The sequence below is a fragment of the Scyliorhinus canicula genome, chromosome 18 (assembly GCF_902713615.1).
Source record: "Scyliorhinus canicula chromosome 18, sScyCan1.1, whole genome shotgun sequence".
Classification (NCBI taxonomy): Eukaryota; Metazoa; Chordata; class Chondrichthyes; order Carcharhiniformes; family Scyliorhinidae; genus Scyliorhinus; species Scyliorhinus canicula.
The window spans coordinates 108048939-108065868 of record NC_052163.1 but is presented as its reverse complement, the minus strand read 5'-3'; the positions used below and the strand labels follow the sequence as shown (position 1 = coordinate 108065868).

The 16930-nt window shown below is 47.9% G+C and overlaps 1 protein-coding gene across 2 annotated transcripts in view; it reads left to right on the top strand.

Moving 5' to 3' along the window:
- The window catches only part of LOC119953191 (phospholipid-transporting ATPase IC-like), a 139781-nt gene that overhangs the window by 93156 nt on the left and 29695 nt on the right, over positions 1 to 16930 (top strand). For both annotated transcript variants that reach the window (XM_038777182.1, XM_038777181.1), the window contains 3 exons: positions 2876 to 2988; positions 9044 to 9208; positions 13840 to 13951. In XM_038777182.1, the coding sequence (XP_038633110.1) occupies positions 2876 to 2988; positions 9044 to 9208; positions 13840 to 13951 (390 nt within the window). The remainder of the gene's footprint in view (positions 1 to 2875; positions 2989 to 9043; positions 9209 to 13839; positions 13952 to 16930) is intronic.

The window sequence follows — 16930 nt, the reverse complement described above, 5'->3', positions numbered from 1 at the left end:
TTGTCCTTGATATGTGGGCAATGCCGATGACGTCTATTGTCCATCCCAATTGCCCCGGCAACGCACACATTACAGGCTGTGTTCACATTAGAAAGAGTACAGAGGGGATTAATGAGGTTGCTGCCAGAACTGGAAAATGTCAGCATTGAGGAAAGATTGCCCGGGCTGCTGTTGTTTTCTGTGGAACAAATTAGGTTGAGGTGAGATTTAACTGAAATGCATAAAATGATGACAGAGTGGAAGGAACTATTTCTCTTAGAAGACAGATCAATAACCAGGGTTGTGGGGGGAGGTGGAGGGTTGTGGCAGCGATTTAAAGCAATTAATAAGAGGATCAGAGTGGTGTTCTAAAGGATATTTTCATGCAAAGTGTGGAATTCATTGACTGAAAGGGTGGTAAAGGCAGAAACCCTCATCACACTTAAAGAAAAAAACACTTAGATACGCACTCAAAGTGCAGTGAAATACAGGACTACAGACCAAGGGCTGGAAAGTAGGATTAGGCTGGATAACTCTATTATAGCTGACACGGAAAACAATGTAACTGTGGTGAACGTATTGTATGAACCATTCACCATGTATTACTCTGTATCACGCTGTTGCCCTTGAGGGGAGGTATAAAGAGCAGCAGCCCTGTAGGCGGCTCTCTCTAGCAGATCAGTCACAGGCAGGCTCTGTTCTAGTTGATTAAAGCCACAGTTTATATCCACTCTCTGTCTCGCGTGAATTGATGGTCGCATCAGTAACCTTTGATGATTCCATGATTCTAACCCAATGGCCTGTTAACACTACAAGAGCATTAGGAGTTAACTGTACAGTGCAGGTCTGTAGGATATGTAGGCCAGATCAGACATGATGTGTGTTAATGAAACAGTCGGTTTTTCACAGCAGTCCAACAGCTTTCATTGACATTTGTTGATACCGACCAATAAATTACCAGTCTATTTGTCTTAAAAATTAATTAACACTGCCTGTTTTACTGGCATAAACCTGGCACCTAATGTCCATGTGCTGGGTGGTGCACTGATTACTATCTTGGTCCAGGCCAATGTCTGAATGCTTTGCATTTCCACAGATGAGGCCTATTATCTGTTTCAGGACCACTTCCCAAACATAGCCATGACGTTTTGGGAGATCATAGTTTTATATAAACGGAACAATAGGAAGTATAATGTTAAAATGGACTTGCATCTGTTGCTTTGTCCAATCAACCTCCACTCGCTAACTTAGCACATGTTGGGCATCAAAGCTGAAAGTTTATTCGTTTATATGGAATTTTTCTCTCTCAGAAAAGCTGTATTGCAGCGAAGTAAAGCACTCTTCCTCATGTGAGGATGTAGCCAACTGTTTAGTTTCAACGTCCCAAATCCCTGGAGCTCGACTAGAACCAGAAAGCCAGAAATGATTTACCTACTGTTGCCAATCGGAATACTATCCCACCAGCGTCACCAATAATGTTGCTCTTTAGAGTCGCCAATATGATACTGAGGCTCATTTTATGACATGATGTTATGCCCCAACAGCGTCGCCAATACTGTGGGTGTTTCTATTTCTCTCACTGAACCACAAGGCTTTCCCGTATATCGGTCAAATGACCACACAACCAGTTAGTCAGTTCCAGTTCAAAGATGGTTTATTTACACACAAGGGTTACTTCGACATGCAAGCACAATATCTACTACAAGTTAAACTACACCTATCAGCTACAATAACCTATACTTAACTTCAGGGGGACTGGTACTGTGCAGATGGATAAGGTCTTTATCTTGATTTCACGTGGCTGGTTTGAAGAAGTGGCTCTGCCTCTGCTGGGCTCATCTGTCAGGAAGCGATGGTTGGTCCTGAACTTGGCTGGCTGTTCCTGTTATAATTGGCTGACACGTGCTGGATTCAGAAGGGGCTGGCACAGGCCGGGTCCAAAAGAGACTGAACACATGGCTGTGTCCCATTTTATCCCTCTAGGATTTCACGCTGTTTGGGGCAGTCCTTAATCTTGGACCCAATAATTCGACAGGGCTTCGATCACTGCCTTCAATTTTGGCCAATAAAGGGGCGGGTGCCTTAGTGGCTGAGCGGGTCCTTAGAGGTCATTGACCTTGGCAATTGGGCTCTCTGAGTAAAGGGAGTGCCGCCGATCAGTCTGTGGCTGTACCGGTTTCTTGATTGGAGTCCTATTGTTCTGGGGAACGGGCCATTAAAATGCAAATGAGCGGGGGTTTCGATCAGGTCTAGCTACCTGCGTTTCAAATACACAGAAGCTCTGTATCTGTCTGAGTCCTGGATTGGCCATAATTCCCATGGTCCTTTGCTGGTGGCCATCTCAGATGGCTGCACTACAAAAGCAAGCTCTTTGTTGTGCCATTTCCTTAAGAAAAAGCCTGTCTGGAATGCACCACACTTTGTGATATGGATCTGATATAGAGCAGTGGCACAGTGATTAGCACTGCTGCCTCACAGTGCCAGGGTCCCAGGTTCAATTCCAGCTGTGGGTGACTGTGGAATTTGTACATTCTCTCCGTGCCTGCATGGGTTTCCTCCGGGTGCTCCTCCCACAATCCAAGGATGTGCAGGTTAGGTGGATTGGCCATGCTAAATTGCCCCTTGCTGTACAAAGATGTGCAGGTTAGGTGGATTGGCCATGCTAAATTGCCCCTTATTGTACCATCGGTGGGGTTGCGGTGATAGGATGGGGAAGTGGTCCCAGGTAGGGCGCTCTTTCAGAGGGTGATGCAGACTCGATGGGCTGAATGACCTCCTTCTGCACTGCAGGAATTCTATGGTTCTAATTCAAAATTTCCTCTGTTACTTGTCATCTTGAGCCTAATCTCAGAAGACTGATGTTGTGAATTCACCCTGAGCACTTTTTTCTCTGCAGTGGAAGATTCAGAAGGGAAGATTAAACTGTACTGCAAAGGAGCAGATGCGGTGATCTATGAAAGGCTTTGTCCCAAGTGCCCCCACAAGGAGAGCACTCAAATGGCACTCGATGTAAGGCTGCTAATTTTTATTCCCCCCCCCCCCCCCCCACCCGTGTTCAGGCTTGCTATAGGAAGGATGCGATTGCACCAGATAGGATGCAAAGGAGATTCACCAGGATGTTGCCTGGGATGGAGTATTTGAACCTTGAAGAGAGGCTGAATAGGCTTAGGTTGTTTCCTTTAGAGCAGAGAAAGCAGAGAGGGGACCTGACTGAGGTGTATAAGATTAGGAGGGGTTTGGACAGGGTGGATAGGAAGCAGTTGTCCCTGCTCAGTTGACAGGTCAATAATGAGGGGACATAATTTTAAGGTGAGGAGCAGGAAGTTTAGAGGGGATTTGAGGAAAGCTTTCTTCATCCAGAGGGTGGTGGGAATTTGGAATGAACTGCCTGGGGGCGTAATAGAAGCGGGAACCTTCACAATATTTAAAAGGTACATGGATGAGCACCTGACAACATTCAAGGCTATGGGCCAAGGACTGGAAAGTGGGATGAGTATAGACTTAGTGCAGTTTTGTTGGTACGGACTCGATGGGCTGAAGGGCTCTGTTCTGTGTGACCCGATGACTATCGGAATCTTTGAGGACTGTGATCCCACTCTGGCATCAGTGAAAATTTTAGCAGTCGTTAGATGTGTTCAGAGATCAGGAGGAGTGGAAATGGTCTTTGGTTTTAAGCTTCTCCTTTAAGTGTTCTCATGTTATAATTTCAACAATTCTCTGAATGTTAAGTTGACGAAACCTATTCCGTTTCCGTGTGTTATACGGGAAACTGAGGAGCTCACAGGTTGAGAACTGTCTGGTCGCATTGAACTGATAAATTGATTGATATTTTCTGGCGCACATTTTACTCTGGATGTTGTTAGGTTACAGACCTTCACAAAGTAATGCACGTATGATCACAAAGAACAATCCCCAGCAGCACTGCCAACTTAAAGTGAACTCATTGCAGTGGCCTCTTGTAATGCAATCATCGCAGTGAATGTTTAATGATGGTGGGGGGGGGGGTCTCTGTCACAGGGGAATTATAAACGTTTATGAGCCGACTTAAAGCTCTTTACCCACATCATCACTGAAATGCCAGCAGCTTGATTTAGAAATGAGTGGTCCCGATTTTAAGTGGGGAAATTGGGTGGGGGTTGGTGGTGGGGGAGTAGACAGACATGATAGTTGTCAGGCCCAAAAGAGACAACGAATACAGGGGTCCAGCAACATTGCAGGTCTTCCCAGTCGGTCCACACTTATCCCTTGTCCAAAATCCATCCAGATCTACTACCTGCCAAAGGGCGAGAATGGCAATTCTGCGACAGGAGGGGTGGGGCATATTTAAAATCTATCCTCCCCTGCTGTCCTATGGTGTCTTCTTCGCCTACTCAAAAGGTGGGTTAAAAGCAGGACACAGCGAGGAAGCAACAGGATCGGAGAGACTGGCCGCAGTCATTTTAACTTCAATTCTGCTAGATTTCAAATCAGGGAGAGTTCAAATCAGGAGCATTGTTACTGCTCAGGTAGTCCTGTACAACTCGAACATCAGACTGATTAAATTGGGGATTTAAGATCTTTAATATCTGAGAACACATGGGTGTGATTGAATGACCTTGTTGTGCCCGACCCGGCGACGTGATGAGGCGGTTGAAACTCGCGAGAGGGATTTGCGACGCTCGAACCACCTCGTGTGATTTAACTGCCAGGGTGCCCAGGTGGCACTGCCAGGCTGGCAGTGTCAAGGTATCGGGGTGCCAGGTTTCCCGTACCAGGAATCAGGTGCTGGGGTGCCCTGACCTTAAGAGGTAAGGTTGTGGGGGGGGGGGGGGGGGGGGGGGGGGGGGGGGGCTTCCAGAGTCTGTGGTGAGGAATTCCAGGGGGGGTCCAGAGATCAGGGCAGCATTTAAAAATGGCACTCCGATCTCTTCCTGCACTGACGAGCTGTGAAGCGTACAGGAGTGCGGTACTACTCAGCAAAGAAGATGTGTGAAGAGATCAGATCAGTCCATGAGAGGGTCGTTTAGGAGTCTGGTAACAGCAGGGAAGAAGCTCTTATTGAATCTGTTAGTGTGTGTTCTGAGAATTTTGTATCTCTTGCCCGATGGAAGAAGTTGGAAGAGCGAATAAGCTGGGTAGGAGGGGTCTTTGATTATGCTTCCTGCTTTCCCAAGGCAGCGGGAGGTGTAGACAGTCAGTGGATGGGAGGCGGGTTCAAGTTATGGTCTAGTCTGCGTTCACGACTCTCTGTGGTTTCTTACAGTCTTGGGCTGAGCAGTTGCCATACCAGACTGTGATGCAGCCAGATACAATGCTTTCTATGGTGTATCTGTAAAAGTTGGTAACAGTCAATGTGGACATGCCAAATTTCCTTAGTTTCCTGAGAAAGTGTAGGCGCTGTTGTGCTTTCTTGGTCGTAACGTTGGCATGGGTAGACCAGGGCTGATTGTTGGTGATGTTCACACCTAGGAATTTGAAGCTGTCAACCATCTCCACCTCGGCCCCATTGATGCAGACAGGGATGTGCACGATACTTTGCTTCCTGAAGTCAATGACTAGCTCTTTAGTTTTGTTGACATTGAGGGAGAGATTGTTGTCATTACAGTAGGTTCTCTATCTCCCTCCTGTTTTCTGACTCATCATTGTTCGAGATCCGACCCACTACGGTCATGTCATCAGCAAACTTGTAGATGGGAGTTGAAGCCAAATTTGCCACGCAGTCGTGTATGTATAGGGAGTATAGTAGGGAGCTAAGTATGCAGCCTTGCAGGGCCCTGGTATGGAGGACTATCATGGGAGAGGTGTTGTTATTTATCCTTACTGATTGTGGTCTATGGGTCAGAAATTTGAGGATCCAGTTGCAGAGTGAGGTGCCAAGTTCTAGGTTTTGGAGCTTTGATATGAACTTGGCTGGGATTATGGTGTTGAAGGTGGAGCTGTAGTCAATAAATTGGAGTCTGACATAGGAGTCCTTTATCCCAATTGCTTGGAATTCACACATGACAGTGACCCTGACGCCACAATATATTCACCATAATAATGGTGTCTGGAGATCACCCAAATGAGCTCACTTTCAACCGGCAGTGCTGTTAGGGGTCCGCTTTTTAGGAATATTATTAATTGCATCAAGGTAGAGCAAAAATGAAACTGCCTCAACTACTGGGTTGCCAACTATTCACACTGGCGAGATATTGTGGTCCCACCGACGCATGAGTCTCCTGATGATGATGAGTGCAGTGACTGGGAAATCCCGTTGACAATGGCCGAGTTTGTAAATCCCACTGGGGGCCGCTTCTGCCGCCGAAAAACATGGGCGTGTTGGACGGGACATCCCACCCTAGATTTCAAGCAGACGGCATTCCTTTTTTTTAAAGAATACAGTGGTCCTCGTGTGTGCTCATTTTGGTGGAATCTCTGATTGCAAGCCCATCATTTAAGACTGAGATGAGGAGGGTAGCGAATCTGTGGAATTCTTTACCACAGAGGGCTGTAAAGACTGGGCAGTGTTTTGGGGATGAGACAGGAAGTTGGAGCTGAGGATTATCATACCAGATCAGTTTTAGTCTCATTGAATGGCGGAGCAGACTCGATGGGCGGAATGGCCTACTTCTGCTCCGACATCTTATGGTCGGATGATTTTATTTCCCCTTTTCTCCTTATGTTCCTCAATGTCAAATCATGTCAGATAACGCTTTTGTGAAGAACTTTGGGATGTTTTACTATGTTAAAGAAGCTATCGAAATGCAAGTTGATCATTTTTGGCCCATACTCAATGGAACAAAAGCCAATTTGTGCAAACAGCCCTTCTACTTGAAAGTAAATTAATTAAAAAAACACTTGAATTTTTGCATGCAGAATTTCAAAACAATTCTAAAGCACTGACAATGATATTGAGTGCAAGCGCACTGTCTATAATAATTATTATTTAGATCTCAGTAAGATTGAGACCCAGGGCTGGATTTTGTCCGGCTTTCACTCCCTGTGCTGGAGAGCCCAGAAATAATTGGGAATTTGGCACGAGAAGGATGCGGCTGCCTAGACACAATCACGTGGCAGTAATTTCCCACAAAATAGGTGACATGGGCTTATCGCTGAATCACATGGCAGGAGACCCACGTCGTCTAATCCAGTTATAAGTTGGCAGTGCTATGCTGACACCCTCCAGTGCTCGAGGATGAAGGAATACAGGGTGAATGATTCCCATTGGGCCAAAACTTCTTCCTCTCTTTCAAGGCAGCGTTCACAGGCTCCACCTCCTTCGGAAATTGATGTTACGTTAATGCGTGGTCCCCCCTGTCCCTCGGCTATGAGCTGCCCCTTTAATGTTTGGACCCAATACTTTGGATTTATGCCCTTCCTGCCTCAGGCGCCACCCCTAAGAGTTTAAGATGACCACATTTCAACACAAAATAAAAGGGACTGGATTCTCCGGACCCCAGCCATGTGATTCTTGGCGGTGCGCCATTCGAACCCCGCTTGTCAATCGGATTTTCCATTGTACCGCCACACACCAAGACACCCGCGAGTGAGTGTGCGCAGCCGGCGGGAAAAGTGAATCGCAAAAACCTGAGAATTCCATTTACATTTACATAAATGTTAAAGTGCCCATTTACCCATCTATGTTCTCCAAAAGCAATGCACCTTGCTGTGACTCAGTCTCATGCAAATCCAAACACTCTTATACTAGCTAGTTAAGCTACATTTAAATCGCTGATTTTCACTGGGCGGGTTCATGAAGGCGCACGAGGCACATGTGAGTTTCATTAAATTGGGGAGGCAGCATTAATTCAATTTGAATTACATTTGCATTAAACCTGGCAATGAGCTTTTCACTGCTAATGAGTTTACCGTTTTGTTACCTTCCCGCTGCTGACTTGATCACTTACAGTTTTCCCGGGTGGGGGGGGGTGGTGGGGGGGTGGGGGGGGTGGGGGGGGTGGGGGGGGGGGGGGGGTGGGGGGGGGGTGGGGGGGGTGGGGGGGGGGGTGGGGGGGGTGGGGGGGTGGGGGGGGTGGGGGGGGGAGGAATTTCATAAAATTGTAGTCACCTCAAGTGTAAACAATGAGGCAAATTTTGAATAAATGCATCTTGATGATGATAGTATTATAATATCTCAGTACACTTATTGTGTCAAGATTGTGTACTACTGTCACATTTGCATTTTGTCTATTGACTGGTTCCTGACAGAACAGTGACTAGTCACCTGACCTGACTTTATGTAGCTAGCTGGGCACCTGTGGCCATTTTGAAAGCTTGAATCTTCCATTTAAAAATGAATTTACACCTGAAATTTTGAAAGGAACTGTCAATAAAGGCTTCAAGTGAGTGACTTAATAACACCAATGAGTCAGAATTATCTCTCGTCGATAGGGCCCCGAGAACAAGTCAAAGCCTCAATATTGACATCACTTTGAAGACTGCTGCTGAGTAGCTTCTCAGTTCATTGTTGGTCTAAGAGTTGAAGCGCTCTGTGACCCTGGAATACTACGGCTTGGAGTGAGGGAAGGAATGGCCTCACCAATCGATTGCCGCTGTCAGTTGGTTTTTGGCCAACACTGATTGAGATTCAGTCCACCCTGCTGTTCCCACTGAGGGAGGGATGTGTGACAACTAGAGCCACTGGATACTTTTAAACATAGAAACAGGGGAAAACATTGCGGCACAGAAGGAGGCCATTCAGCCCATTGTGTCTGCTGGCCCTGCATTTAAAATATGGGGTGGAATAGCATTAAAAAATTTGCGTTACCGAAACTCATTATTTTCAAATGATTAAAGTAAGCTTTTAAATATATTTTCCATAATTCTGAAAATCACTGGAAAAGTCTGACTTTCCGACTGTCATTTTCCCTGGAGTACTGTAAATATTCCTCATTATAAATGTGTTAACGTCTCAGCACAAATATTAGAAATGTCATATTAGAAAGAGCATCTCTTGCTTATGAAATATTGTCGAGGCAGGCAGCAGAGGGAATACTGTATCTTCCATAATCTTTTCACACATAAATTGTGGCGTAAATCAATGCTAGCTTGAAGGTAAGCTTCATCTTCCAGAACTGTGTTGTGAAAATTGATATGCTTCCTGCAGTATTTCGCTGCAGAAACGCTGCGGACATTGTGCCTGGCATACAAAGAACTGGACGAAAGCTACTTCAAAGACTGGAACCAAAGGCAGCATAAAGCCAGTGTTGTTCTTCAGAACCGTGGGAGATTGCTTGAAGAGTTGTATGAAGAAATAGAAACAGATCTGGTGGTAAGCCATCATCTTTATCAAATAGACTTGTCTGAAAGCAGTGTTTCCAAATCAAACTGTTGTTTGCCAAGTAACAATGGCTATTACCACCAGACTGACCTGCCGCCTCTAGGCATAATTATTTACATACAGCCAACATGATGCTCTCAAGTGAGTTAAGCATCTCCAGGATAATGTCACCGTTCAGGCCTTTAATAATGCCGAGAGAATTCAGGGCCTAAATTAAAGCAAATTACTGCAGATGCTGGAATCTGAAACAAAAACAGAATAATAATGGACAATCTCAGCAGGTCTGATAGCATCTGTGGAGAGAAAAGGGAGCTAACACTTCGAGTCTGGGTGTCTTGTTGTCAACTTTGACAAAGGGTCATCCAGACTCAAAACGTTAGCTCCCCTTTCTTTCCACAGATGCTGTCAGAATTCAGGGCCTGGTGGTTGGAATGGATAGCATTACCAATTGAATGTATAATTGTGTTGGTATATCATCTGGAAATTGATATTGACAGGCTGATCGAGTTACACCCCCTTGCCCCTCACTACCAAATCCAAACCACAAGCAACATTTGGTCCAACTTTATTCTTCTGTTCAAATCACTCCATAACCTCACCTGTGAATATCTAGAACATAGAACAGTACAGCACAGAACAGGCCCTTCGGCCCTCGATGTTGTGCCGAGCTTTGTCCGAAAGCACGATCAAGCTATCCCACTCCCTGTCATTCTGGTGTGCTCCATGTGCCTATCCAATAACCGCTTGAAAGTTCCTAAAGTGTCCGACTCCACTATCACAGCAGGCAGTCCATAAAGAACCTACCTCGGACATCCCTCCTATATCTCCCACCCTGAACCTTACAGTTATGCCCCCTTGAAACAGCTACATCCACCCGAGGAAATAGTCTCTGAACGTCCACTCATCATCCCCCTCATGACTATCCCCCTCATCTTTTTAAAAAAAAATTTAAATTAGCCAATTATTTTTTCCAATTAAGGGGCAATTTAGCGTGGCCAATCCACCTACTATGCACATTTTTGGGTTGTGGGGGCGAAACCCACGCAGACACGGGGAGAACGTGCAAACTCCACACGGACAGTGACCCAGAGCCGGGATCGAACCTGGGACCTCAGCGCCGTGAGGCGGTTGTGCTAACCACTAGGCCACCGTGCTGCCCTCCCCCTCATCATCTTATAAATCTCTATTAAGTCGCCTTTCATCGTCCTTCGCTCCAATGAGAAAAGCCCTAGCTCCCTCAACCTTTTCTCATAAGACCTACCCTCCAATCCAGGCAGCATCCTGCTAAATCTCCTTTGCATCCTTTCCAATGCTTCCACATCCTTCCTATAATGAGGTGACCAGAACTGCAGACAATACTCCAAATGTGGTCTCACCAGAGTCCTGTACAGTTGCAGCACACCCCACGGCTCTTAAACTCAAGCCCCTGTTAATAAACGCTAACACACTATAGGCTTGTTCACGGCTCTATCCACTTGAGTGGCAACCTTCAGAGATCTGTGGCCATGAACCCCAAGATCTCTCTGTTCCTCCACATTACTCAGAACCCTGCCGTTGACCCTGTAATCCGCATTTAAATTTATCCTACCAAAATGAATCACCTCGCACTTATCAGGTTAAACTCCATCTGCCATTTTTCGGCCCAGCTCTGCATCCTATCAATGTCTCTTTGCAGCCTACAACAGCCCTCCACCTCATCCACTACTCCACCAATCTTGGTGTCATCAGCAAATTTACTGACCCACCCTTCAGCCCCCTCCTCCAAGTCATTTATAAAAATCACAAATAGCATAGGACCCAGCACTGATCCCTGTGGTACACCACTGATAACTGGTCTCCAGTCTGAAAATTTTCCATCCACCACCACCCTCTGTCTTCTATGTGATAGCCAGTTACTTATCCAATTGGCCAAATTTCCCTCTATCCCACACCCTCTTACTTATATCTCTGTAAACTCTGCCAGCCCAGCGGCCCTCTGAGAACTCTTCGAACGCTGGCCTCTTGTCCATTCCCTACTTTCTTCAGCTCCTTCAGCTGTCCAGGTCCCAAGCTCTGACATCTCCTCCCTGAACCCACCATCGTCTCCACTTTTCCCTGCTCCGATAAGCTGGCCCTTAAAACCCAACTCTTTGACCAAACTTTAGTCACCTGCCCTCTTCTCTCCTTAAGCTCAATGTCAATTTTGTCTGATTATTTCCCTGAAATGTGCCATGGGGCATTTTACCAAGTTAAAGGCGTCAGAAATACAACCTGAGCACAATGTGAGAGCTCGGCCTTCTCCTCAGTAATCAAATTTTATTTTCATAAGTGACACTTTCCTCATTGTCTTATTGGTAAATATTGTGTTGTGAACAGAATCGGTTTGAATACTCTTGAAACATAGAACATACAGTGCGGAAGGGGGCCATTCGGCCCATCAAGTCTGTACCGACCCACTTACGCCCTATCCCCGTAACCCAATAATCCTTCCTAACCTTTTTGGTCACTAAGGGCAATATATCATGGCCAATTCACCTAACCTGCACGTCTTTGGACTGTGGGAAGAAACCGGAGCTCCCGGAGGAAACCCAGGCACACACAGGGAGAACGTGCAGGCTCCGCACATACAGTGACCGAGCGGGGAATCACACCTGGGACCCTGGCGCTGTGAAGCCACAGTGCCACTTGTGCTACCGTGCTGCCCCTATTGATTAACATCCATTTACCTCAGCTGAAAATATGACAATTGTTTTCAGCATTTGACTTAAAGTGTGAATAACAATGCAAACAGTAGTGTAGGTGTAAGTGTGTTTAACATCAATTACTCACCACTTATTTAACTGATAAATCATTTTTGAGAGAGGTTAATTGGTTTAAACAATCCAATTTATAGTTTGGAGCCTGTCAGGCCCATTGTAACTGCTGAAACAAAACCGAAGTGTGGAAAATCTCCTTTAAATGTGCCGCTGAGTACTCCCCTCCATTTTCAGTTTTAACCTAGGGGCAGCGCGATGGCACAGTGGTTAGCGCTGCTGCCTCACAGCGCCAGGGACTCATTTGCATCCTATTAATGGGCCGAGCACCATGGGTGGGATTCTCTCAGCCTGGGGCCGGACGGAGAATCCCCGTGTCTGGCGTGAATCGCGCCACGCGCCCCGATGCCGGCACACGATTCTCCGCAGAGTGGAGAATTGGCGCCAGCGTGGTTGGCGCGGCGCCGGTCAGGGGCTGCTCTACGTGGGCCGAGCGGCCGTCATAAAAACGCCGAGTCCCGGGGCTCCAATGTGGCCTGGCCCGCGATCAGGGCCCACCGATCGGTGGGCCGGCCTCTCTGGCTGGGGGCCACGGGATCCGCGCATGCGCAGTGGCGCTGGCGCCAACGCGCGGAAGCGTAGTGGCCTCCTTCAATGCGCCGGCCGCGATGCAACATGGTGCTACTGAGGCCGGCGCATTGAAGGAGGCCACTGCGCATGCACGCGTTGGCGCCAGCGCCACTGCGCATGTGTGCATTGGTGCTGGCGCCACTGCGCATGCGCGGATCCCGCGGCACCCAGTTCGCGTCGGGATCGGCAGCCGGAGGGGCGTGAACCGCTCCAGTGTTATGCTGGCCCCCTGTAGGGGCCAGAATTAGTCCTCGGCTCGGCCCGTTCACGCCGCCGTAAAACACGACGGCGATTACGACGGTGTGGACACTCTGCCGCAGGATTAGAGAATCCGCCTGGTATTCTTCAAGCCCGCGTGAATAGTGGGTGAAAATTGGTGCAGGTATTTACAAATGTGGCCCGGACATGGTGGACCTTGCGGTGGGTCAAGTGGGTTACATTTTAAGAGAGTTGCCCCAAAGACTATCAGAGAGCCAACGACCCACACCCCCCAGCAGCAAATCCTGCCCACCAGATCTGCCCCACCAACTCTTTCCCCCCCCCCCCACCCAACCAGGGAGACCCCAATTACAAAGACCCCCAACAGATGCCCCTCGAAGGCACCCACCAGAAACTCCCCACAAGAGAGGCCCCTGTGTGGAAGCTAGAGAGCCGTCCAGACTAAGACAGTGAAAAATTATCATTGCCTTAAAACTCACCTGGGCAATACACCTGTTGGCTGAGGCACAGGAAGCAGCACCTGTCAATTCCTGGAAAGAGGAAACCAGTCAGCCGGGTTTAAACCCCCTCGGACCTTTGATCTGCAAGGCTTTCAGTGCCATATCGCTGTGAAAATGTTTCCACACACGCTCAGCTGTCTGCTTGGAACAAAGAGGAAGCCAGATCTATTTTAACCCAATGCACTCGGGCATGCATTTCTGACAAAGGCGGGTGAGATCGCGTTAGGTAACGGTAGCTCTGAACAATTTTCCTCCACTCCTCCTCAGAACATTAATGTTCATCGTTGGAACCAACCTTGAGCAGTCCAATCTAGCACAGGCTCAAAGTTACAACATTCCTGATCTTGGTAGCCTACTGTGTAAACTGCCACAGCCTGGAAAATCAAGAAGGGGGGAATCTGAAATCAAATGCAAAAAGAATGAAAATGTTAGACTCCGAATGTTCTCCATAATACACTCTTATTTTGAATATAATATTTGCAAATCAATAAAAAGCTTTTGCTTAAGTGGAATGAAGTCCTTATTTGCATTTATATTGCAGCTTATCGGAGCCACTGCTATCGAGGATAAATTGCAAGATGGAGTCCCTGAAACCATTCAGAACTTGAAGGAGGCAGATATTAAAATCTGGGTACTGACTGGAGACAAGAAAGGTGCTGGAACTGTCAGACTATTTATTTACTGAAATATATATAATATAAATACATATATATATATATATATTATATATATAAATATTCCTCATCAGCTTCTTCCATTTTTTTCATGAGTCGAGTGAATCACTGATTATTCTGTGTTATACCCTCAGCAAACAGAGATGTAAGGCACGATGGTATAGTGGTAATGTCACTGGGTTAGTAATATAGAGGCAGTGTTCTGGGGTTATGGTGCGGAATCTTACCAGAATTTGGCAAAGTGTCAGGCGCAGACTGCAAACGGGCATGTAGCTCTCCAGTTGCACAGATTTCTCTTCAGATCTTGAACCTCTTTAAAGAAAAAAAATCAGTGGCCGTGGTTTATGCAGTCACTCTGGCAGGGTGGGGCCTGATGGGACCAGCTCCACAGAGATCAGAACGCCATCTTTAAAGGATGCCCCAAACAGCACTAAAACCTAACAGCCCCCAGCCCCCACCACGGAGTTATTGTAGACCCGTTCCTACCCCCCTCCCCCGGCATTTCACCTTCCTGCCCACCACTGTGGACGTACCGCCCGCACTTTACCCCCCCCCCCCCCCCCCCCCCCCCCAGTGCCCACTCTTCCCCTGTCCTCCACCATGCATAAATTAACCCCCCCCCCCCCCCAAGGGTCTCCCACTAAGGCCCGCCCAGGCACTTTAAGACACTGCCAACCTGGCAGTGCCAGACCTGTGCCAGGGCGCAGTGCCAGGACACTGCCCATAAATGTACTGCTTCACCCTTCCCGCTCTTCACAGAATTCCTCTGGAGGAATGCCATCGACTGATTCTCAGTTGGCCAAACCTGTTGTAAACCTCACATTGGCGACGTATAAATATTTATTGAGGAGGAATCATGTGGCAGGGGGCCTGTTAATAATACCTAAATTTATTCAAATCTGTTTAAATGAGGTTCCCACCCTTTTTGACCATGAACCTCATTATATCACCAGCAAGGTGGCGGGGAAAACCTGGAAAGGTCATCACTCTGGTGAGAATCATGGGCGGGACTCTCCGGTTCCCCCAGTCACGTGTTACTCAGCGGCGCGCTGGTCACTAGCGGTGGGATTCTTTACTCTTGTTAATGGGATTTCCCATTGAAGCCACTCCATGCCGGTGGGAAGCCTGCAGGCAGGGGTGTGCTGCCAGTGGCAATAGAGAATCCCAACAGACAGAGATTTCCGGCTCCATGTTTTCCGATTGTCTTCGGATTTTGCGCCCATGTCGCCGATCTCAAGCACGGCTAGTGCGGGCTCAAAATCATCCCCATGGGTTCAAATCCCACCACAGCAGCTGGTGGAATTCAATCTCAATTAACAAATCTGGAAGTGAAAGCCAGTCTCAGTAATGGTTGACCATGAAATTATCATTGGTATAAGGACCCATCTGCCCTTTGATGGAAAGAAATCTTGCTATCCTTACCTGGTCTGGCCTACATGTGCCTCCAAACCCCAGCAATACCGTTGAATCCAAACTGTCCTCTGAAGTGGCCCAGAAAGCCTCTCATAGAGTCATGGAATCCCTACAGTGCAGAAGGAGACTATTCGGCCCATCGAGTCTGCACTGAACCTTTGAAAAAGCACTCCACTCAAGCCCACTTCCCCGCCCTTAATCTAACCTGCACATCCCTGGACACTAAAGGGCAATTTACCATGACCAATCCACGTAACATACACTTCCTTGGACTGTGGGAGGAAACCGGAGCACCCGGAGGAAACCCACGGAGACACGGGGAGCAAGTGCAAACTCCACACAAGCAGCCACCCGAGGCCGGAATTGAACCCGGGTCCCTGATGCTGTGAGGCAGCTGTGCTAACAACCGTGTCACCCTCAGTTCAAGGTGGGCAACAGATAATGGCCTTTCCAGTGCTGTCTATAATTCATGAAAGAATAGCAAAAAAGCGATTACGTCTCAATGGGGGTGCCCGAATTGTGTGATGTTCTGCGAGGGCTGAGGCGCTGTTGGCGAATATTTGATTTATCCAGAGAACAGTAACACCTGGAATTTTAAGGTGGCACACCAGAATCTGAAATAAGAAACAGCAGGTTAATGTTTTGTGTGTAGACATTTCATTTCAACAAACACCTGTATTAGATTGAACACAATGAAGGTGAGAGAGATCAGCAGGTAAAGGATACTGAGGTATGTTAATTATTTACACTGAGAGGGTTCAATAGTCTCTGGGTAAATTTTTCAAAAGTTTAAAAGAGATGAAGATGTGTAAAGGTCATTTACATCATAGGAAGACAGCTGACATACCTACCACTGTTGTTATAACGATGAAAAGTCATGGGGAGCGATTTTCCAACCGTGACACCAGCGAGCATCATCGTGGGCAGGCTGAGAAAATGTGGAGTGCCGTTAAAAGTCATGGCTCTCCGAATTTTCCTGATCCGCCTGCTGCACTGCCCGCCACTGACTGCATCGGAAAGTCCTGGCCATGGGGCGGAATCTAAAAATGCACAGGGAGTGTCGGTTCTGGTGAGATAACCTGGGCGGGATTCTCCCATTGGGCGACTAAGTGCCGACGCCGGTGTAAAAACGGGAGTGTTTTACTCCGGCGTCGGCGCCCGTTCTGGGACCCAATTCTGCGGCCCACAGGGGGCTAGCACGGCGCTGGAGTGGCCTACGGCGCCCCAGCTGCCGATCCCGGCCTGAACCCGGCACTGTGGGGTCCGCGCATGCGCAGTTGGGCCGGCGTCAACTAGCGAATGTGCAATGGCCTTCTTCCCTGCTCTGGCCCCGACTCCAAATGGCGCAGGGCTGCGGAAGGTGGCCGGGGAACAGAGAGGCCGGCCCGCCGATCATTGGGCCCCGATCACGGGCCAGGCCACTACTGAGGCCCCGCCCCCTTTGGTCGGACCCCCCCTCCCCCACAGGCCACTCCCGGACCCTCCGTCGCTGAGGTCATGACGGCTCAGAGGATATTAGAACGACGCCGGCGGGACTCGGCTTTT